Genomic DNA, 25,373 nt, shown 5'->3' with positions numbered 1-25,373 from the left:
GCGCATATATGGTTCCTGGGGACACCATTCTCAATGATTATAAAGCTTTTTAAGAAATACTAGAAAACGTTTAAGGTTTTTTTTTTTGTGAAGCAATAAAAGACTGTGAATAATACATTTAATAAGAGTTATACAAATTAACCTAGTTCTTCATACTAATGGCAAATAATAAATAATTTAAATTCACACTTTGAAAACAGTATCTTGAAGCAATTGTGTATGTGTATTTCAAATCGTATACCATTATTTGAAAGTACAAGACAACTTACTAGAGACGCCCTACGTGATCTTCTGCTCATGGGTTGATCAAACGGTGGACTGTTAATTTGTAGTTTTTCCAAATATCCATCAGGTATCCTAATGTCGGCTGGAAGTGACAGTCTTTTATTCAAGTCCTAAATCAAGGTAAATATATTTAAAAATATAATTTTGCAAAAATTAATGTGCATAATCCTCGCACCACCATAAAAAGTAGAGCTCTTTTAAAACATTAAGATCCACATACACATTTTATAAGCCTTTTATTTTGCAACATAATATTACTGACGCTTAATCAGTGCACCGTACAGTACGTAAATCTATCATGGCCAAATACTGATCCCCAGAAGTACTCTGTATACCTTGTTACCAATGCAGCAGGGAACTCTGGGTAAGATATGCTTATTAGATATACAATATCTCACACTTTTTGCTCCCAAGTATTGTGTTCAACTACAACATTCCCCTTTATGGGGTGGGTGCAGCAAAAAAATAAACACTTTTGGACAACTGTTTCAAGAGGGGATATTCCCCCCTTAGTAAGGGGTTGATTCTGTGCACATAAAATTGCAGGGGAACATTGGGATTAAAGGGACAGTAAGGTCAACATAAAACTTTCATGATTCAGATAGAACATGCAATTTTAAACAACTTTCCAATGTACTTCTATTATCCAAGTTGCTTAGTTCTCTTGGTATACTTTGTTGAAAAGCAATATATACAGACTCCTGCTAGATCATTGACAACTATTCCTTATTTCAGGATGAATCACCTTTAGATTATAATGTATCTTAAATAGAAAACTATCTTTAAATTAAAAAAAAATGATTTAAATAAAAAAAAAATAATATCCTGGTTTAAATAAAAAATCTGATTTTTTGATTTAGAAATAATAATAAAATAATTGATTTCTATTCACCCTGGAAATGGTCAAAATGCATGAATGCTCAAAAAGGGCTGGACTAATTGCCAGAAGATCCTTTCCTTTACAGAATCATTTTCTCCTAAGAGAAAAGAATCCTGAAACAGGTAGCTTGACAAAGACTATCCTATGAGCAAGACAATGACAAAAATTAAACCTGCATCGTACATGGAAGAGAATGTCTGAAGATGGGGTTGAACATCAAGTCTTGGTATTTAAAACAGAGACTCAAGAGTAGAAATGTCTGGCTCAAAAATAGAATCTACAGCCTGAAAAATATTTATAAAGGCTGCTTCAGCTTGCACATCTACAGGAGCTTTCAAGGAAACACCATAAGAATAGTAGTATGTTGAGGTAATGTAGAAATATGTGCATCAACTCCAAGATCAACTTCTCAGTTTTCCATAGAGGGTCCAGGCAGAAATGTTTCGCAAATAACCATCACAATTAAAATATATATAATGAACATTATATACCTCTAACAGTAATTTATTTTAAAAATGTAGAGGGGAAAAAAAAGATTTAAAAATAAATGCAGTACAGAAAGCAGATTGTTTACCGTTTGCAACCATACATTATTTTGAAAACATTAACAGTTATCTCCAAAGAGGTTCTGGATCCATAATCAGTAATGGACATAAGATTTCACTAAGCAGATTAGTACAATGATTAAAATGGTACTGAATTAAATATCTTCACATGACAGATGCACATTTTAAATATATACCAAGCTAAGAATGAAAAAACATAATTTATGTAAGAACTTACCTGATAAATTCATTTCTTTCATATTAGCAAGAGTCCATGAGCTAGTGACGTATGGGATATACATTCCTACCAGGAGGGGCAAAGTTTCCCAAACCTCAAAATGCCTATAAATACACCCCTCACCACACCCACAAATCAGTTTAACGCATAGCCAAGAAGTGGGGTGATAAGAAAAAAAGTGCGAAAGCATAAAAAATAAGGAATTGGAATAATTGTGCTTTATACAAAAAATCTAAACCACCACAAAAAGGGTGGGCCTCATGGACTCTTGCTAATATGAAAGAAATGAATTTATCAGGTAAGTTCTTACATAAATTATGTTTTCTTTCATGTAATTAGCAAGAGTCCATGAGCTAGTGACGTATGGGATAATGACTACCCAAGATGTGGATCTTCCACGCAAGAGTCACTAGAGAGGGAGGGATAAAATAAAGACAGCCAATTCCACTGAAAATAATCCACACCCAAAATAAAGTTTAAATCTTATAATGAAAAAAACTGAAATTATAAGCAGAAGAATCAAACTGAAACAGCTGCCTGAAGTACTTTTCTACCAAAAACTGCTTCAGAAGAAGAAAACACATCAAAATGGTAGAATTTAGTAAAAGTATGCAAAGAAGACCAAGTTGCTGCTTTGCAAATCTGATCAACCGAAGCTTCATTCCTAAACGCCCAGGAAGTAGAAACTGACCTAGTAGAATGAGCTGTAATCCTTTGAGGCAGAGTTTTACCCGACTCGACATAAGCATGATGAATTAAAGATTTTAACCAAGATGCCAAAGAAATGGCAGAGGCCTTCTGACCTTTCCTAGAACCGGAAAAGATAACAAATAGACTAGAAGTCTTTCGGAATTTCTTAGTAGCTTCAACATAATATTTCAAAGCTCTAACTACATCAAAAGAATGCAATGATCTCTCCTTAGAATTCTTAGGATTAGGACATAATGAAGGAACCACAATTTCTCTACTAATGTTGTTAGAATTCACAACCTTAGGTAAAAATTTAAAAGAAGTTCGCAACACCGCCTTATCCTGATGAAAAATCAGAAAAGGAGACTCACAAGAAAGAGCAGATAATTCAGAAACTCTTCTAGCAGAAGAGATGGCCAAAAGAAACAAAACTTTCCAAGCAAGTAATTTAATGTCCAAAGAATGCATAGGTTCAAACGGAGGAGCTTGAAGAGCCCCCAGAACCAAATTCAAACTCCAAGGAGGAGAAATTGACTTAATAACAGGTTTTATACGAACCAAAGCTTGTACAAAACAATGAATATCAGGAAGATTAGCAATCCTTCTGTGAAAAAGAACAGAAAGAGCAGAGATTTGTCCTTTCAAGGAACTTGCAGACAAACCTTTATCCAAACCATCCTGAAGAAACTGTAAAATTCTCGGAATTCTAAAAGAATGCCAGGAAAAATGATGAGAAAGACACCAAGAAATGTAAGTCTTCCAGACTCTATAATATATATCTTTCTAGATACAAATTTACGAGCCTGTAACATAGTATTAATCACAGAGTCAGAGAAACCTCTCTGACTAAGAATCAAGCGTTCAATCTCCATACCTTTAAATTTAAGGATTTGAGATCCTGATGGAAAAAAGGACCTTGCGACAGAAGGTCTGGTCTTAACGGAAGAGTCCACGGTTGGCAAGAGGCCATCCGGACAAGATCCACATACCAAAACCTGTGAGGCCATGCTGGAGCCACCAGCAGAACAAACGAGCATTCCTTCAGAATCTTGGAGATTACTCTTGGAAGAAGAACTAGAGGCGGAAAGAGATAGGCAGGATGATACTTCCAAGGAAGTGACAATGCATCCACTGCTTCCGCCTGAGGATCCCTGGATCTGGACAGATACCTGGGAAGTTTCTTGTTTAGATGAGAAGCCATCAGATCTATTTCTGGAAGTCCCCACATTTGAACAATCTGAAGAAATACCTCTGGGTGAAGAGACCATTCGCCCGGATGTAACGTTTGGCGACTGAGATAATCCGCTTCCCAATTGTCTATACCTGGGATATGAACCGCAGAAACTAGACAGGAGCTGGATTCCGCCCATACCAGTATTCGAGATACTTCTTTCATAGCCAGAGGACTGTGAGTCCCTCCTTGATGATTTATGTATGCCACAGTTGTGACATTGTCTGTCTGAAAACAAATGAACGATTCTCTCTTTAGAAGAGGCCATGACTGAAGAGCTCTGAAAATTGCACAGAGTTCCAAAATATTGATTGGTAATCTCACCTCCTGAGATTCCCAAACCCCTTGTGCTGTCAGAGACCCCCAAACAGCTCCCCAACCTGTCAGACTTGCATCTGTTGAAATTACAATCCAGGTCGGAAGAACAAAAGAAGCCCCCTGAACTAAACGATGGTGATCTGTCCACCACGTCAGAGAGTGTCGTACAATCGGTTTTAAAGATATTAATTGAGATATCTTTGTGTAATCCCTGCACCACTGGTTCAGCATACAGAGCTGAAGAGGTCGCATGTGAAAACGAGCAAAGGGGATCGCGTCCGATGCAGCAGTCATAAGACCTAGAATTTCCATGCATAAGGCTACCGAAGGGAATGATTGTGATTGAAGGTTTCGACAAGCTGAGATCAATTTTAGACGTCTCTTGTCTGTCAGAGACAGAGTCATGGACACTGAATCTATCTGGAAACCTAAAAAGGTTACCCTTGTCTGAGGAATCAATGAACTTTTCGGTAAATTGATCCTCCAACCATGATTTTTAAGAAACAACACAAGTCGATTCGTATGAGATTCTGCTAAATGTGAAGACTGAGCAAGTACCAAGATATCGTCCAAATAAGGAAATACCACAATACCCTGTTCTCTGATTACAGACAGAAGGGCACCGAGAACCTTTGTAAAAATTCTTGGAGCTGTTGCTAGGCCAAACGGCAGAGCCACAAACTGGTAATGCTTGTCTAGGAAAGAGAATCTCAGAAACTGATAGTGATCTGGATGAATTGGAATATGCAGATATGCATCCTGTAAATCTATTGTGGACATATAATGCCCTTGCTGAACAAAAGGCAGGATAGTCCTTATAGTTACCATTTTGAATGTTGGTATCCTTACATAACGATTCAATATTTTTAGATCCAGAACTGGTCTGAAGGAATTCTCCTTCTTTGGTACAATGAAGAGATTTGAATAAAAGCCCAGCCCCTGTTCCAGAACTGGAACTGGCATAATTACTCCAGCCAACTCTAGATCTGAAACACATTTCAGAAATGCTTGAGCTTTCGCTGGATTTACTGGGACACGGGAAAGAAAAAATCTCTTTGCAGGGGGCCTTATCTTGAAGCCAATTCTGTACCCTTCTGAAACAATGTTCTGAATCCAAAGATTGTGAATTGAATTGATCCAAATTTCTTTGAAAAAACGTAATCTGCCCCCTACCAGCTGGGCTGGAATGAGGGCCGCACCTTCATGTGGACTTGGGAGCTGGCTTTGGTTTTCTAAAAGGCTTGGATTTATTCCAGACTGGAGATGGTTTCCAAACTGATACCGCTCCTGTGGGTGAAGGATCAGGCTTTTGTTCCTTATTGTGACGAAAGGAACGAAAACGATTATTAGACCTAAATTTACCTTTAGATTTTTTATCCTGTGGGAAAAAAGTTCCTTTCCCTCCAGTAACAGTTGAGATAATAGAATCCAACTGAGAACCAAATAATGTATTACCCTGGAAAGAAAGGGAAAGCAAAGTTGACTTAGAAGACATATCAGCATTCCAAGTTTTAAGCCATAAAGCTCTTCTAGCTAAAATAGCTAGAGACATATACCTGACATCAACTCTAATGATATCAAAGATGGCATCACAAATAAAGTTATTAGCATGTTGAAGAAGATTAATAATGCTATGAGAATTATGATCTGTTACTTGTTGCGCTAAAGCTTCTAACCAAAAAGTTGAAGCTGCAGCAACATCCGCTAAAGATATAGCAGGTCTAAGAAGATTACCTGAACATAAGTAAGCTTTTCTTAGAAAGGATTCAATCTTCCTATCTAAAGGATCCTTAAAGGAAGTACTATCTGCCGTAGGAATAGTAGTACGTTTAGCAAGAGTAGAGATAGCCCCATCAACTTTAGTGATTTTGTCCCAAAACTCTAATCTGTCAGATGGCACAGGATATAATTGCTTAAAACGTTTAGAAGGAGTAAATGAATTACCCAAATTATTCCATTCCCTGGAGATTACTTCAGAAATAGCATCAGGGACAGGAAAAACTTCTGGAATAACTACAGGAGATTTAAAAACCTTATTTAAATGCTTAGATTTAGTATCAAGAGGACCAGAAGCCTCTATTTCTAATGCAATTAAAACTTCTTTAAGTAAAGAACGAATAAATTCCATTTTGAATAAATATGAAGATTTATCAGCATCAACCTCTGAGACAGAATCCTCTGAACCAGAGGAACCATTATCAGAATCAGAATGATGATGTTCATTTAAAAATTCATCTGAAAAATGAGAAGTTTTAAAAGACCTTTTACGTTTACTAGAAGGAGGAATAACAGACCTAGCCTTCTTAATGGATTTAGAAACAAAATCTCTTATGTTATCAGGAACACTCTGAGTATTAGATGTTGACGGAACAGCAACAGGTAATGTAACATTACTAAAGGAAATATTATCTGCATTAACAAGTTTGTCATGACATTCATTACAAACAACAGCTGGAGGAACAGATACCATAAGCTTACAGCAGATACACTTAACTTTGGTAGATCCAGCACCAGGCAGCGTTTTTCCAGAAGTATCTTCTGACTCAGTGTCAATCTGGGACATCTTGCAAAATGTAATAGAAAAAACAACATATAAAGCAAAATTGATCAAATTCCTTAAATGACAGTTTCAGGAATGGGAAAAAATAGCAGTGAACAAGCTTCTAGCAACCAGAAGCAATAAATAATGAGACTTAAATAATGTGGAGACAATAGTGACGCCCATATTTTTTAATATTTAAAAATGACGCCACATGCGGAACGCCGACACTTTTGGCGCAAAAAAAATGTCAAAAATGACGCAACTTCCGGCGACACGTATGACGCCGGAAACAGAAATTTTTTTTGCGCCAAAAAAGTCCGCGCCAAGAATGACGCAATAAAATGAAGCATTTTCAGCCCCCGTGAGCCTAACAGCCCACAGGGAAAAAAGTCAAATTTTAAGGTAAGAAAAAAATTGATTTATTCATATGCATTATCCCAAATATGAAACTGACTGTCTGAAATAAGGAATGTTTGAACGTCCTGAGTCAAGGCAAATAAATGTTTGAATACATATATTTAGAACTTTATATAAAAGTGCCAAACCATAGCTTAGAGTGTCACAGAAAATAAGACTTACTTACCCCAGGACACTCATCTACATGTAGTAGAAAGCCAAACCAGTACTGAAACGAGAATCAGTAGAGGTAATGGTATATATAAGAGTATATCGTCGATCTGAAAAGGGAGGTAAGAGATGAATCTCTACGACCGATAACAGAGAACCTATGAAATAGACCCCGTAGAAGGAGATCATTGAATTCAAATAGGCAATACTCTCCTCACATCCCTCTGACATTTACTGCACGCTGAGAGGAAAACCGGGCTCCAACGTAGAATCTAGCACAAACTTACTTCACCACCTCCATAGGAGGCAAAGTTTGTAAAACTGATTTGTGGGTGTGGTGAGGGGTGTATTTATAGGCATTTTGAGGTTTGGGAAACTTTGCCCCTCCTGGTAGGAATGTATATCCCATACGTCACTAGCTCATGGACTCTTGCTAATTACATGAAATAAATGTACAGTTTCCTCTTTCTTGTATTTGAATTACTACAAAAGCTCCATGAGCAATTCATCACTGGTATCTGTTTATCTTGAAGCTGATTAAAATATGTTTGGCCAGATTCAGTCCTTGAGGACAGTAGTATTTAAATGAAAAATAAACCCTTAAAAATACTTAAAGGGACATTATACACTCATTTTTTCTTTGTATAAATGTTTTGTAAATGATCTATTTATAAAGCCCATAAAGTTTTTTTTTTAAATAAATGTATAGTTTTGCTTATTTTTAAATAACATTGCTCTGATTTTCAGACTCCTAACCAGGCCCCAAAGTTTTATGTGAATACTGTCAGCTACCTTCTCCAGCTTGCTCCTGTTTGTGTAAAGGGTCTTTTCATATGCAAAAGAAGGGGGACGGGGGAGTGTCTTATTTCCCACTTGCAGTGGGCTTTCCAGCTACCTTTTCAACAGAGCCAAACTGACAGCTTCTAAGTAAGTTTTTAAACAGTTTTATACTGAATTTTTATATCAGTATTTGTGCATCTTATTCTTTATAGTAGTGTCTATTACATGCAGTTATATGAAAATGAGTGTATACTGTCCCTTTAATACAAAAGTGCACTATTTAGATCCAGATTTTTATTTTTAAGCTAACAGGAGGCACATGTCTGTCTACACCGTGATTACTTATTGGATGATAAGCAGAACTCTAAATTAGTGGACAGTGAAACGCCTTACGTTTTGTTTTATGTAAATACATAAATAAAACTAATACATCTTAAAGTGACCTCCTTTTTCATTTTTATCTAAGAGACTTTAAGTATCTTGTACGTAAAACATTAATACTCTATCCAACAGTTCCCCCAATAGAAGTACACTAACTTTGGCTGTAGCATTGCCTAAAAATCCACACATTGCCATATTGGACTTTTTTGTTTGTTTTCTAATTTTTAACTGAAACGTATTAAACCAATTTACTTCAAACTCTGGGATTGTAATGACTGCCAGTCCAAGGTAAATTAGCAAAAGTAACAAATTATTGTATCGTTGAATGTAACCATATGCATAACAAAATTGTTACTTTTGTTTATTTTACATAGGAGTGCAGGTGACCCAACTCAGAGTCACTCTGCAGTTGTTCAGAAACACAAATTTGAAGTGATGCCCCCCTTTAAGTAACTTAAAAATAAAAAGGGATGATAGTTCAACAAAAGAGATCAGCAAGTTACTTAAAATGTAAACCCAAATACAGACATATGAAAACTATAATTCTGATATACAAGCCAGTAAAAGTACTTGAAAGACAAATAAGGCTCCAGTAGGGAGCAGCATTATTCTCTTTATGATGTGTACTAGACTGGATTCATCACTACATCACTTCAGGAAGTGCTGAAACTAGGTTATAACCTCACAATAGATTCAGACCGGGCAGTCATGCTGCCTCCGTCCTTTGGGTGTTGGCTTTTCCCTTCCTGTCTATAAGATACTTAAGTAGAAATGTTTGCATTAAATAAGATATATCTGTTGGTTATATATTTACTAGCTCCAACATTATTTATAAAATACATCTTGCCCCAATGGTTGAAGTTTTATCAAGTTTTCTTTTCCATAATATTAACATAACCCTAACACAATGCCACCCTCAACATGTAGCGAAGATTAAGTGTGAAGAGCAAGGTGTTAAAAAAACCTCAGTGTTCATTAAAGCAGTTGTAAGAGTGCCAGACTGTCACACCTTGTTATCCAATAAGTTTATAAGGATCTCACAGTTTTACTACCCGTGCAGGTAAAAAAAGTTCCTTATCCAAACGCGAAGAAGTTTGGATTTTGTAATATTTGCATCTGTAAAATGGGACAATTTGGAGAGGGGATAGAACCACGTGTAAACAATGTCGTATGTCATTTAGGCAATATTTACATGTCATACAGCTTATACATGCAACCTAAAAAGGTAGTTTTATATGATGTTTATTATTTTTGTATTCATAGCACCATCAGAAAGATAGTACTGTAATCAAAAAGGTAATAGTTGTTATTTTAAATAAATATAGACTATTCTTTGCATTTCAGAACACAAAAATCAAACCAAAGAATCAGAAGAGATTGTGACTTACAGGTGGGGAAAAAAAGTAATTTTTGACCATTTTATTTATTTATTTTTAATTAAAAAGTTTGGATTTTGGAATTCTGAATTTGGGGATTTGTATCTGTATTAAAGGGACAGTATACTGTAAAATAGTTTTTCCCTTAAAGTGTTTACAATTGCTTTTTTACCAACTGCAGAGTGAAGAATGTATGAAAATTTGCTTTTTAAGGCTTATTTGTGTATATTAAAGCTCTGATTTTGTGTTTTGAAGCCACAACCTAATAAAATGGGTTGAGCTTGTAGGTATAATCAGATCTCATTACTGTATCACATTGTGCACATATACCTGCTTCTTTATTTTATATCTGTCCATACACCAATCATCAGTACTTGGAGAGAACAAAGAAAAATCATCATTGTATTACCTTATCTCTGCTATATCCCACTGGGAGTGTCATTTCTTCTGCTGGCTGTGTTTACAAAGCTTATCTATAGCTTGGACCTACGGCCACAAACTTTCAGAATAGGTGGGGAAACCACAGGCTAAATCAACTATTTCAAATGCCAATATAAGGGTAAAGGAGCTACTTGTAAACAATTTAATACACTCCAGCAGGTAAAGTGGATTATTGGGAACAAATTAAAGGGGAGAACATTTTTGAGTAAACTGTCCCTTTAAATCTTCATCTTTGCTTCTGTATGTATGACGGATTGGTATTATTTTAACAGTCAAACATTATGTTCAAATAACTTATCAGAGGATTTGTTAGATCTTGCAATTGATTCCAGCAAATTTGGAATCCACGTGGATGCAATTTAGTTTTGAAAAGAAGAATTTTTGTAATGTACATGGATTAGCAAAAATGCTTTTAATAAAAGTTATAGCTATTTCAAAAGTGTATTTAAGTATGCACCATGCACCAGCATTTTAAACACAGCACTTACTCAGAGAGCTTAAAGTGATGGTAAATTTACACAAAAGCCATATTTTAATAGTAGACCCACTTATTAGGTAAATTGCTCATTTTAAAAAAAAATTTTACTGCCCTTTTATTTTTAAATTTTAGCACTTTATATTCTACCGTTGAATTGAGCTTCCTCCACCCTCTTCATTTCTTCCTACATTCAGTCTGGTGTAAAGAGCAGACCCACCTGCTCTTTAAAGTGAATGTAAATTTTGATGCTAAAGTGCCCGGTTTTTAAAACTTCGATTAAAAACAGGGGCACTTTAATTCATCAAAATTTACATTTCACTCCTGTTGTGAAAAAAAACAACTTACCTTTTAAACTTCACAGCAGCTCCAGCTTCCTCCACCCATTTCAAAGCCTCTTCCTGGGTCTAAAATGAGGCATCTGGCTTCCTCCAATCACAGCATTGAATCAGACACTGATTCCCCCGGGGGGGGGGGGGAGCTGTGATTGGAGGATGACCTATCAATCATTTCTGACATCAGAAATGGCTTGTGAGACCGGAGGAAGCTGGAGCTGCTGTGAAGATTAAAAGGTAATTTTTTTTTTCACAACAGGAGTGAAATGTAAATTTTGATGAATTAAAGTGCCCCTGTTTTTAATCAAAGTTTTAAAAACCGGGCACTTTAGCATCAAAATTTACATTCACTTTAAGTAGGCAGAAAGGGGTGCGTCCGTGAGTGAAATTTTGACGCATGTGGAATAGCTGAACCTCCACTCCCATGTAAACAATGATTTATGAGATTTATTATTTACTTGCTGTTTGGAGTGTGATTCCCCTCTATAACAAACTTATAAATATTAGGCAGCACTGCACTATTGCTAGGAACCCCTGCTTACGACAGTCTCAGTACTGAGTGACATAAACAGGGGTTCCTTTGTCCTACAATTGTGCATGCTGGAAATACTTGATAGCACAAACTCGTTGGGAAGACAGGCAAGGATATGTATGTGCACTTTGAATAACGGGCGCATTTGCTGATCAGACAGACATCAAAAGGGCCACCACATGATTGGATAACGCCAAAAACATCATTAAAAACCTACCATTAGTACTGCGGTCACGGGAGGAGGGAGAATGAATATAATATAGAGTGATCTTAGATAATATCAATAGTTCTATGGAAGAAATTAAAATATGATTAATTAAATTAAGGTTTAATGCATTCCTTTATTCAGAAACTGTTTATCAGATGAACATAGTTTACCATCACTTTAAGGTGCTTGTATCATCTGGTAATGATTCAATTTGTTAATTGCTGACATTATACAAGCCCCACTGGTGCTCTGAGCAGCTGCAGTATTTAAATTCGTTTGCACTGAGAATATTTAGCTATGCTTCACATGCACGTGCAGAGAAAAATGTTAACACTAAAACAGTGATACTTTTTACTAGAAACATTTCTGCCAATACATGTTTATTGCAAATATGTTTCTATTGAAAGATGTAATTCATCAATGTGCATTTAAATTTTTACCAAAATGTCTCTTTAAGGGTAACAGAACACGCTGTAAAAGAAAGCACTACTATTCATTTAATTGGTGCAAGATCATTAGGTTATCAATACTATACACTAAGTTACCAAAACATCAGTCCATAATATCACCTTAAAGGGACACTAAACCCATTTTTTTTTTTCTTTCATGATTCAGATAGAGCATGTAATTTTAAGCAACTTTCTAATTTACTCCTATTATCAAATTTTCTCCATTCTCTTGCTATCTTTATTTAAAAAGCAGGAATATGATGCATAGGAGCCGGCCCATTTTTGGTTAAGAACCTTGGTTATGCTTGCTGATTGGTGGGTAAATGAAAGCATCAAATAAGCAAGCGCTATCCATGGTGCTGAATCTAAAATGGGCTGGCTGCTAAGATTTACATTCCTGCTTTTAAAATAAAGATAGCAAGAGAACGAAGAAAAATTGATAATAGGAGTAAATTAGAAAGTTGATTAAAATTTCATGCTTTATCTGAATCATGAAAGAAAAATTTGGGTTCAGTGTCCCTTTAACAAATTTTAGTCTTGATAAAGTAAAAAAAATAATAATAATGCCTGACAATATTATCAGAAATACTTATATAATAAAAAATAAATAATAAGCAAATACATAGCGTGAATGCACACACATTTAAAGGAATATGGATCTATACATCTCAATACATGCGCATATTTCTATGCTTATTAAAAAAGAAATGCAACATATCAACATGATATTATGAATTCATCACAAACAACTTTGGGAAAACCATGTTGTATGTTGTCTATCTGCATGAAAACAATACTAGGGGGGTTATTTTGGTGCAAATAAATTGAAATCCATGCATATTTCTTTTTCTGTAATATGCCTTTTCCATGAACTTTTTGAGCCCCCTCATATTAAAGGGACACTGAACCCAAATTTTTTCTGTTGTGATTCAGATAGAGCATGCAATTTTAAGCAACTTTCTAATTTACTCCTGTTATCAATTTTTCTTCATTCTCTTGCTATCTTTATTTGAAAAAGAAGGCACCTAAGCTTTTTTTTGTGGTTCAGCCTCTGGACAGCACTTTTTTATTGGTGGATGAATTTATCCACCAATCAGCAAGGACAACCCAGGTTGTTCACCAAAAATGGGCCGGCATCTAAACTTACATTCTTGCATTTCAAATAAAGAGAATGAAGAAAATTTGATAATAGGAGTAAATTAGAAAGTTGCTTAAAATTGCATGCTCTATCTGAGTCACAAAAGAAAAAATTTGGGTTCAGTGTCCCTTTAAAGCTGTTATCTTTACGTGAAAAAAACATGGGGGGGGAGTAAACTTTCTTTTTTAGGAAAGCTATGCTGCATTATACCTTGAGTTTATTTGATCGTTGCTTATGACAAAGACCTTTTTAGCGTCATCAGTCACAGATTTGTTTGGCAGATTCACTTCAGAGTGTTTTTTGAATAGCAATGCCAACATAGTTGCTTGAGGTGGAACAAATTGCATTCCAATATTGTTTCCTGCAACAATTAATACATCTGGGAAAGTGTCTTGTATACAATATACACACGTTACTTCTGCTGTGGGATAACACCTTTTTCATGCATAAAAATACACAGTATTTGCTGGTATCCTCTCCAGAAAACTGGCATGGGTCAATCCGGTCATAAAACTAAAATGTAAATGTGTTTAAATGTTCTGCAGCACAGCTCTTCTGCAGGAGAGTTTGGATTCAGCTAAGTCACATTACAAACAATAATGTGTGTTCTGACACACTCACATTTTCTTACATTCCCCATGTACACAAGTAAATCATACTAAATGTCATAATAAAGTAGATCCCAGCTCACTGCTGTCTGGGCAGCTTTGCTTTAAAAGCATTTACCAAATTATTAAAAGAAAAGTAAAGTAAATATTTATGTTCTAATTAAAAGATGGATGGTCCAGTGTTAAACATAAAAAACTATTTTATTTTAATGTTGTTGAGTCTTGCCCTAGGCCACCTCAGTCAGCCAGTGAACACACAAGACGACTATCGGTTCTGCACAAACATACATTTCCTGCTTGTTAAACTTTAAAGGATATTGTAATGAAAAAATGACTTGCTTTGATTCTTAAAGGGACATTCAACACTGCCCACAACATTAATCTAGGTTGAAAAACTATAAATAAAGATCAAGCTGCAACGTGCCCCCTTTCTCTTACTTCCTGCCTTCACTGTTGAATCGTCTACGATAACTTCAAAATTGGTGTCCTAATATGGCTGCTTAACTCCCCCCACCGTGATGTATAGAGCTTCTTCTTCAAACTAGCTGCCAGTGATATCCCATCTCTCCTACTTCAATGCAAAGCGCGTTCACGGCCGTTAGCGCATGCGCGATACACTAGGAACACTAAAAGCCGAACCATAATAAGCCAATTTGTTTCCGTTCCACTTATATTACTGCATAGTACTCTACTTCGTTCTATTAGGTAAAACCCTTATACGCATCTGGGGCCCGATCCGATATGCAGCGTCGCCCGCAAATGCCAGCGACGCTGAATTTTGCGCTGGTTTGGTATCCTATATACGGCGTAACCTAGAAGTTACGCCCGTATATTTCTGCCGTCGCCCGTAGTTTTTTGGGCCATAGGCAGGTATACCAAACCCGCGCAGTTTGGTATCCAATATACAGTGTAAGGACTTACGTGGCGAAAATGGAAAAATCTTACTCCATTTTCACCTCGCCACAAAAAGCAGCCGTAGTAAGCCTTACGCTGTCTATTGGAGCCCCGTAACTCCCTAAACTACCTACCAAATAAACCTAACACCTAACGCATGCGCAATGTCTATCTACCTGTCAACCGCGATCTGCTAAATAAAACCTAACACCTAACGCATGCGCAATGTCTATCTGTCAACCGCGATCCCCCGCCGCAATCCCTAATAAAATATTTAACCCCTAAACCGCCGCTCCCGGACCCCGCCGCCACCTACATTAACTACCCCCTAAAGTGAGCCCCTTACACCGCCGCCATCTACCTTACCTACCCCCTAAAGTGAGCCCCTTACACCGCCGCCATCTACCTTACCTACCCCCTAAAGTGAGCTCCTACCCCGCCGCCATCTATTTTAAAATGATTAACCCCTAATTGAATCCCCCTACCCCGCCGCCACCTATATTAAATTAATTAACCCTAATTTAATGCCCCTACCCCGCCGCCACCTATATTAAATTAATTAACCCCTAAAATACTAAACTATCGCCACCACTAAACCTAAGTCTAACCCTAAAAATAGCCCTGAAAAGGGCTTTTTGTGTGGCATTACCCCAAAGTAAACTGCTCTTTTGCCAGCCCTTAAAAAGGCTTTTTGCGGGGCATGCCCCAAAAAAAACTGCTCTTTTACCAGCCCTTAAAAGGGCTTTTGGCTGGGCTTTGTCACAAAGTAATCAGAATTAAATCAAGTTCAATCCGATTGGCTGATAGGTTCAGCCAATCGGATTGAATTTTAATCTGATTGGCTGATTCAATCAGCCAATCAGATTTTTCTACCTTAATTCCGATTGGCTGATAGAATCCTATCAGCCAATCGGAATTCGACGGACGCCATCTTGGATGACGTCATTTAAAAGGTACCTCATTCGTCGTTTAGTCGTCGGCTGGGATGGATGCTCCGCGTCGGAGGAGCGAAGAAAGAAGATTGAAGATGCCGCTTGATGGAAGATGCCGCCGGTTGGAAGAAGACTTTGCTGCCGATTGGATAAAGACATCGCCCGGATCGGATGAGGAGTTCAGCCCGGTTGGGTGAAGACAAGGTAGGGAGATCTTCAGGGGGGTAGTGTTAGGTTTATTTAAGGGGGGTTTGGGTTAGATTAGGGGTATGTGGGTGGTGGGTTGTAATGTTGGGGGGGTGGTATTGTGTTTTTTTTCAGGCAAAAGAGCAGTTTTCTTTGGGGCATGCCCCGCAAAAGGCCCTTTTAAGGGCTGGTAAGGTAAAAGAGCTTTGAGCTTTTTTAATTTAGAATAGGGTAGGGAATTTTTTTTATTTTGGGGGGCTTTATTATTTTATTAGGGGGCTTAGAATAGGTGTAATTAGCTTAAAAATCTTGTAATCTTTTTTTTATTTTTTGTAATTTAGTTTAGTTTATTTAATTGTATTTTAGTTTAGATATTTGTAGTTTATTTAATTTATTGATAGTGTAGGTGTATTTGTAACTTAGGTTAGGATTTATTTTACAAGTAAATTGGTAATTATTTTAACTGGGTAGCTATTAAATAGTTATTAACTATTTAATAGCTATTGTACCTAGTTACCTGTAAAATAAATATAAACCCTAAAATAGCTACAATGTAATTATTAATTACATTGTAGCTATCTTAGGGTTTATTTTATAGGTAAGTATTTAGATTTAAATAGGAATATTTTCATTAATAATATTAATATTAGATTTATTTTAATAAGAGTTTAGTTAGGGATGTTAGAGTTAGATAGGGTTATTATACTTAATATATATATATAATATAATAACGATATTAACTATATTAACCCTAATATAATTAGGGTTAATATATATAATATAATAATTATATTAACTATATTAACCCTAATATAATTAGGGTTAATATAGTTAATATAGCTGGCGGTGGTGTAGGGGGATTAGATTAGGGGTTAATGTGTTTAATATAGGCGGCGGTGTAGGGGGATTAGATTAGGGGCTAATACATTTATTATAGGTGGCAGCTGTGTAGGGGGATTTAGATTAGAGGCAAAAGAGCTGATTACTTTGTCACAAAGCCCCGCCAAAAGCCCTTTTAAGGGCTGGTAAAAGAGCAGTTTTCTTTGGGACATGCCCCGCAAAAAGCCCTTTTAAGGGCTGGCAAAAGAGCAGTTTACTTTGGGGTAATGCCACACAAAAAGCACTTTTCAGGGCTATTTGTAGGGTTAGACTTAGGTTTAGTGGTAGGGATAGTTTAGTATTTTAGGGGTTAAATAATTTAATATAGCTGGCGGCGGGGTAGGGGGATTAGATTAGGGGTTAATTAATTTAATATAGGTGGCGGCGGGGTAGGGGCATTAAATTAGGGGTTAATTAATTTAATATAGCTGGCGGCGGGGTAGGGGCATTAAATTAGGGGTTAATTAATTTAATATAGGTGGCGGCGGGGTAGGGGCATTAAATTAGGGGTTAATTAATTTAATATAGGTGGCGGCGGGGTAGGGGGATTAAATTAGGGGTTAATAAATTTAAAATAGATGGCGACGGGGTAGGAGCTCACTTTAGGGGGTAGGTAAGGTAGATGGCGGCGGTGTAAGGGGCTCACTTTAGGGGGTAGGTAAGGTAGATGGCGGCGGTGTAAGGGGCTCACATTAGGGGGTAGTTTAATATAGTTGGCGACGGTGTAGGGGGATCACATTAGGGGGTAGTTAATGTAGGTGGTGACGGGGTCCGGGAGCGGCGGTTTAGGGGTTAAATATTTTATTAGGGATTGCGGCGGGGGATCGCGGTTGACAGATAGACATTGCGCATGCGTTAGGTGTTAGGTTTTATTTAGCAGATCGCGGTTGACAGGTAGATAGACATTGCGCATGCGTTAGGTGTTAGGTTTATTTGGCAGGTAGTTTAGGGAGTTACGGGGCTCCAATAGACAGCGTAAGGCTTACTACGGCTGCTTTTTGTGGCAAGGTGAAAATGGAGTAAGATTTCTCCATTTTCGCCACTTAAGTCATTACGCTGTATATTGGATACCAAACTGCGCGTGTTTGGTATACCTGCCTATGGCCCAAAAAACTACGGGCGACGGCAGAAATATACGGGCGTAACTTCTAGGTTACGCCGTATATAGGATACCAAACCAGCGCAAAATTCAGCGTTGTCTGCATTTGCGGGCGACACTGCATATCGGATCGGGCCTTTGATGCGGATAGGGGTTTTACCTAATAGAACGAAATAGAGTACTATGCGTAATATAAGCGGAACGGAAACAACTTGGCTTATTATGGTTCCGCTTTTAGTGTTCCTAGTGTATCGCGCATGCGCTAACGGCCGTGAACGCGCTTGGATTTCAGTCCGAGGAATGGGCTATCATTGGCTGCTGGTTTGAAAAAGAAGGTAAATACGTCACGGTGGGGGGAGTTAGGAAGCCATGTTAGGACACCAATTTTGAAGTTATCGTAGACGATTCAACAGTGAAGGCAGGAAGTAAGAGAAAGGGGGCACGTTGCAGCTTGATCTTTATTTATAGTTTTTCAACCTAGATTAATGTTGTGGGCAGTGTTGAATGTCCCTTCAAGAGCTTGTAATTGCAGCACTAGTTCCCCTGCAAGTCAACGTGTTTAGCCACGGAAAAGGGGTTAAACACACTTAAAGTTGCTTTCAGCATAATCTAACATTGAAGTAAATTAATTGAGAAAATAATTCAGCTAAAAAAATGTAAACATAAAGAAACACTGTTAAAGGAACACTAAATACATTGTATTCACCTCCCTCTAATTATGTATGCCCCCATTTTGGAATTTAGGTTACACTGCAGGTATCTGCAAGCGAGTTGCTGCACATGTGCAAACACATAGAATGCAGTGAAATGTAGATATCAACATGGTAGCACCCATGACTAGAGGGAGGCAGGAACAACCTCAATACTATGCTTATAAAATGTATTTAGTGTTAAATGTCCCTTTAAGCAAACGCTCACTAACAACCAAAAATAAAGCAACAATGAGTAAAGTTGCTAATTAATTCATTAAAAAAACAACACCACTGCTGGTGAGAAATAAAAACCACACAATTCACAACTCTTAAGTCATCCACTACTAATGTGCTGCACTCGTTAGAATATAATGCATGTGTTTGTTATTAGCTCTCAGTGCACAAATGGGGGTGAAACAGACATAGAAAAAAGCACTGCTTTGCCTATGAATATAACAGACTCCCAGCAAAACAAAAAAGTATGCAAACAGATATATCCACCTTGATTCTATCTATGATAATATTTGCAGAGAAAGAAAATTTGCTCCTCAAAAATGATGATGTTATTATGAGCTTGGAGAAAATAGTTTACCATAAGTAAAAATCTTAACTCTCATATTCTTGTGGTAACATTTGGTACAAATAGGTCAGCAGCAGTAAAACAATATGTAAAAAAGGTGGGGGTAGAGTGAAAACAACACATTGTCTAGTAAGAATTATCTGTCAAACATCAATTCCATATACTAGACACAAATACACAATATAGAAGAAAAATTATGAGATTCCGACTGCAATAAATCTGGTTTTCGAGTTGACTATATGGTTGAGTCTTATGGAAGAGAGGTTTTAGCAAATGTATGCAAAGACACATTGTCAGCAAGTGTACAGGTGTCTAATCAGGCAGTGGCAGATAATGTAATAATCTGTATGCAATATCTTAGTCTTTTCACTTATTCATTACATAAAACACAAACACAGTTAAGGTTTGATCTATTCCCAAGCATTGGATAAAACTGAAATAAACAATTTTTGAATGTTAAATTACAATATTTTACCTCCATTGATATTCGCCGGTGTATTCGATTTCGTAGGCAAACTCCTGTTGGTGACTGAACTTCATCAGAGGAAGTCCCTGAGGCTTGGTCACTTTCACCATCTGATCCCATTTTCAGATTTTCATGTACTATGTCTGAAAACAGAAGAGAACAAACAATTGATTCCAAAGAGGTTTAATTTTGCAGGTTGTTTGACATTTTAATTATTGAAAAATGTACGTGGCAGAAATAATTGTGAGGTTATCAAACATAAAAAATTACTTATAGAAAAAGTTATAAAAATGTCACTAGATGTTTAGTTCTCACTGAGTGATGTTCCATATATTCATAAATGACTGTACATAGTTTAAAAACTTGGTTTAAAATATGGCAGGCTGAAGTGGCATTCTGATCAGCTAACGAAGCAAAGAGTTTGTAGAAACATATACATAATATGAGGCTATTAAATACTTTTTTATTAAAATAGCTATTCTGTGGGTATATAGCTCCATACTAAATGTCATAATAAAGTAGATCCCATCTCACTTCTGTCTGGGCAGCTCTGCTTTAAAAGCATTTACCAAATTATTAAAAGAAAAGTAAAGTAAATATTTATGAAAAGGACTGTCTGCTGAGAAAATCCGCTTCCCAGTTGTCCACAGCCGGAATGTGGATCGCTGACAGCGAACAGCTGTGGGCTTCCGCCCACTCCAGAATCCGAGATACTTCCCTCATTGCTAGGGAGCTTCTCGTTCCACCCTGATGGTTGATGTAAGCCACCAAAGTTATATTGTCCGATTGGAATCTGATAAACCGGGACGATCCCAGAAGAGGCCAAACCTTCAGAGCACTGAAGATTGCTTGAAGTTCCAGAATGTTGATTGGGAGGGAGTGTTCCTCCTGAGACCACAGGCCCTGTGCCTTCCTGGCACCCCAAACAGCTCCCCATCCTGATAGACTCACGTCCGTAGTCACAATCTCCCAGGATGGTCTTAGAAAGGATGTCCCTCGGGACAGATGATATGTACAGAGCCACCCGTAGAGCAGTTCTCTCGACCGGTTGTCCAGGGAAATCTGTTGAGACAGATCCGAATGATCGCCATTCCACTGCCTCAGCAAGCACAGCTGTAACGGTCTGAGAAAGAACCTGGCAAAGGGAATTATGTCCATGCTGGACACCATGAGACCAATTACCTCCATACACTGAGCCACAGATGGCCTTAAGAAGGTCCGGAGGGCAAGACATGCTGAAGCTAGCTTGCAACGTCTGTGGTCTGTTAGAAATATCCTCATGGATATAAAGTCTATTATAGTACCCAGGAATTCTACCCTGGTGCTTGGAATCAGAGAACTATTTTCTAAGTTTATCTTCCATCCATGAGATTGAAGAAGAGAAGAGATACCGAATGGTCCTCCAACAGATGAAAAGATGGTGCTTGTACCAGAATATCGTCCAAGTAGGGAGCTACTGCTTTACCCCGGGTTCTGGCAACGCCAGAAGAGCCCCTAGAACCTTTGTAAAGATTCTTGGAGCAGTAGCTAGACCTAACGGAAGTGCAATAAACTGGGAGTGTTGGTCCAGGAACACAAACCTTAGGAACTGATAGTGATCCCTGTGGATTGGCACATGAAGCATCCTTCAGATCTATAGTGGTCATGAACTGTCCTTCCTGAACTAGAGGAAGGATGGACCTTATTGTCTCCATCTTGAACAAGGGGAATTTTAGAAATTTGTTTAAGAATTTCAGGCACAGAATCAGGCGGAAAGTTCCCTCCTTCTTTGGGACCACAAACAGGTTTAAATAGTATCCCAAACCTCTTTCTTCAATAGGGAAAGGGACAATAAACCCCTAGGGAGGACAGATCATGCACGCACCCCAGAAAGGCTTCCCTCTTTTCTGGCTTTGAAGACAGGCTTGAAAGGAGAAATCTGAGCTATGACCTCCAGGACCCATGGATCCTGCACATCCCTGAACCAAGCATCTGAAAACAGCGACAGTCTGAACCCTACACGATCCAGCACCGGATCAGAGGCCGCCCCCTTCATGCCGACTTGGACTCGGCAGACTTCTTACTCTGCTTGGATTTATTCCAGGATTGAGCCGGCTTCCAAGTACTCTTGGCTTGCTCAGGCTTAGAGGAGGACTGTTGTCGTTGGGATTTCTCAGAACAAAAATTAGAGCCTTGTTCCTTAGACTTGTTCTTTTTATCCTGCGGTAGGAAGGCACCCTTGCCCCCTGTAACCATGGAGATAATGGAGTCCAGGCTTGGAGCAAATAAAATGTTTCCCTTAAAAGGGAAGGCAAAGGAGTCTAGACTTAGAAGTCATATCCGCAGACCAGGATTTCAGCCAGAGTGCCCGACGGGTTTGCACTGAAAAAAACAGAAATCTTAGCATTTAGGCGAATGATCTGCATGTTTGCATTACAGATAAAAGAATTAGCAATTCTCAAGGCCTTGATTCTTTCTTGAATAACGGAGACCCTTCACCTCGATTAAATCCGATAAGGAGTCGCACCAGTAGACCGCAGCTCCAGCAACCGAGGCAACAGTCGCTGCCGGTTGAAACATTTTTCGGAGAAAAGTTTCCATCGGCTCTCTGAACAACGAACTATACTCAAGGAGGATAGTAGTACGCTTAGCCAGTGTGGAGATAGCACCATCCACCTTAGGGATGGAACCCCACAACTCCAATTGAGAGTCCGGGAATCATTTTTTAAAGTAAGATGAAGGGGAAAAGGAAGATCCAATTCTATCCCACTAGTTTTTAATAATGTTTGCCATTTTTACAGGTACAGGAAAAGTTAACGGCACTACCCTATCCTCTGTCTAATTTAGGGATCAAAGATTCATCAGGCAACTTGGCCTCTGGAACCTCTAATGTAGACAGAACCTCCTTTAGAAGAAAACTTAAGTGTTCAATCTTAAATCTAAAGGCTGGTTCCTCCGCAGCAGGAGGCATAGAGGTAGCAGACTCCGATCCAGAAAGTTCAGCCTCTGAAGACTCAGTGTGACCCATCCTTGGATAATTGAAAAACAGATAAATCCAATAATTGAACCATTCGCACATGAAAACCTGCAGGAAAAAAATTATATTGTTAAGATGCATCAAAAATTGTAAAAAAAAATTCTTCACCAAAAATCGTATTAAATTTGCACAATGTAAATCATAGTGTAAGCACACTGAATATGCGAAAAACACAGAAATATTTACTTATAAATACAAAAAGTAATTGTTTTTTCATAAAATAGGATGAACATGGGCGTGTATGAAATTTCTCTCTCAAATTCAAGCATAATTATTTTAAGATTTTCGCACAACAGATCTTGTTTTTTTCTCACAAACTAAAATGTGGCAAGTTTTTCTCAAAACACTCAAAATACTTAAAGACAGTGCACTGTAAAATTGTTTTCCCAATGACTTGTTAAACCAGCTGCAGCATATAAAATCTATGAGAAATTGTCCATTTCTGCTTCTTTTTGCACATTAAATAACTGGAGTTGCTCTTTGAAGCCACAGCCCATTAAAATAGGCTAAGCTTGCATACAGATCAGATCTCATTATCGTATCACTTAAATGATTCCCTTTCTTCTCTCTGTCTGTACAAAACTTAGAAAGAAAAATTGAAAGTGAACATTTTAGAGCTTTATCTCTTCTACCTCCCATTGGGAATGCAATATCGTCTAATGTTTGTGTTTACATAGTTTCTCAATAGCCTATACCTAGGGTATAGAAACTTTCAGTATAGGTAGGGATACTAAAGGCTAAATAAGCTATTTCAAACCTAGAAAAATGGGTAAATGAGCTACTTGTAAACAATTTAATACACTCCAGCAGGTAAAATGGATCATTGGGAGCAAATTAATGGAGAGAACATTTTTCAGTAAACTGTCCCTTTGATACCCTAATAGAAAAACACATACATACGAAAATATAGGTGATTGTAAAATGCTATACGCAGAAAGCAGCGTATTGTGATTTATATTGGCTGCAGGATTTACTTTTAAAAGTGTGCCCCGGCTTACTGCACTCCACTGAGCGAAGTGTCTCTTTCCAGCGAGCTCCAATTTCAATAGGAGCCTAAAATCTTATCCTAATCGTGCCGTATGGCACTTTGTCAGGTGGAGCTCAGATCTGCTACCTTACAGAAGACCTATAACAGACTACGGCCTGAGGTACATTACTGAAGCTCTCAATACACTCAATACTACTGAGCTAGCCACAGATTACTACACATGAAACAAACTGTTAAATCTGAATGAGCCATTAAGTATTGATTAGTTGATTACTTTATTAAATTGTATTAATTTCAGATTATTTGGATTATAAGAACAATAGGGACCTAGTGATTCACAGTAAAAAAACACAATCAGAAAGTGTTAAGAGGGGACCCAAGTTATTTTAATTAATTTACACTGTATCTCCAGCATTTATGTCTATTATAAAACAGCCAAAGTGCAGAAAATGTCTTCCACCGGAGCAACTATTTTCAACCAACCACCAACAGAGGGACAACCCCACATCACAGGTGACTTTAGGAGCATACACGTCTTTAGCCATCTGGCAGCAGATTTTAATTTTAATAGCAATGCTATACATAACTGGAAATACTGCTACCATAAAATATTCAAGACACATTTACTCTCCTAAGCTCCTATCAACCTACCTAAACCTACTCTTCAAAAAAGGATACCAAGCGAACAAAGCAAATATGACGTAAATTAGAACGCTGTTTAAAATGACATGCTCTATCTGATCTAATCTTTTCTAGAGAAGGGGCAGGAGACTTGATAAGCCAGAAACAAATTGGAGGAAGACCTAAACAAATCTGAGGAAGTGGAAATGACCTTGGTGGATATGAATATGAAAATAAAGCATGTGTACAGTAGTCCAGAATAAATCTTGTTGAACACATTTGTGAATGATGCTTCTTTCAAGTCTTAATATAGTGCTTCTTTGGAAGCTATTAAGGTATTAGAACAAAAAATCCCTGTCTGTGTTCAAAAAGATGCTAGAGAAAAAGAGGAAGGCTTGTTCCTAGAAGTAGCTGCAGTCACAAGGCAGACTATAGAGAGAGAGGTATGTTTGTAAAATGTGAACAAAGACTAATCAAAGAGATCCAATTAGAGCTTGTATGAATATGAGTTGCAATATCACATTTGTAAATACATTTTAGAAATTAACATTTCTTGGAAGAAACAAATGTCTTTAACAGGTGCTACAAGCTGCTCCGAACAACTAACTTGGCAGCAGTTGATCACATTTTCCTAAATAGAAAGAAATATTGAGAAACTCTAGTGTCTTTCTTGGTACCATATTAGGTCAGGTATGTTTTTTTTCTGCCTTTGTTCTAAAATAAAACGCATTTAAAAATCTAGTAGTTCTTGATGCAGCACTAACAATATCACTGAGTAATGGCATCCCCCATATCCTTTTTACTGCAATTCTTGTTAAATAGCAAAACTCCACAAACCATTTGCCTTACTTGGAGAAGCCAATCTGGGTTTTAGTCCACAGACAGTAAGGCAGGCCTTGGTCACAGTTAGTATAAAATATTGTTTTCCAGTTGTTATCTTATAAAGCCAAAATTACACTTGCACGAGTCAGATAGAGCATGTAATTTTAAGACACTTTTAA

General features: G+C 37.6%; 1 protein-coding gene across 4 annotated transcripts in view; it reads right to left on the bottom strand.

Annotated features, from left to right (window-relative positions):
• The window catches only part of CDK17 (cyclin dependent kinase 17), a 238,046-nt gene that overhangs the window by 41,629 nt on the left and 171,044 nt on the right, over window positions 1-25,373 (bottom strand). For all 4 annotated transcript variants that reach the window (XM_053716948.1, XM_053716950.1, XM_053716951.1 and 1 more), the window contains 2 exons: window positions 19,757-19,890; window positions 270-395 (listed from right to left, as the gene is read on the bottom strand). In XM_053716948.1, the coding sequence (XP_053572923.1) occupies window positions 270-395; window positions 19,757-19,890 (260 nt within the window). The remainder of the gene's footprint in view (window positions 1-269; window positions 396-19,756; window positions 19,891-25,373) is intronic.

This window comes from Bombina bombina, chromosome 6 (genome assembly GCF_027579735.1).
Source record: "Bombina bombina isolate aBomBom1 chromosome 6, aBomBom1.pri, whole genome shotgun sequence".
Classification (NCBI taxonomy): Eukaryota; Metazoa; Chordata; class Amphibia; order Anura; family Bombinatoridae; genus Bombina; species Bombina bombina.
The sequence above is the reverse complement of the archived record's forward strand: the minus strand, read 5'-3'. Positions and strand labels throughout refer to the sequence as shown.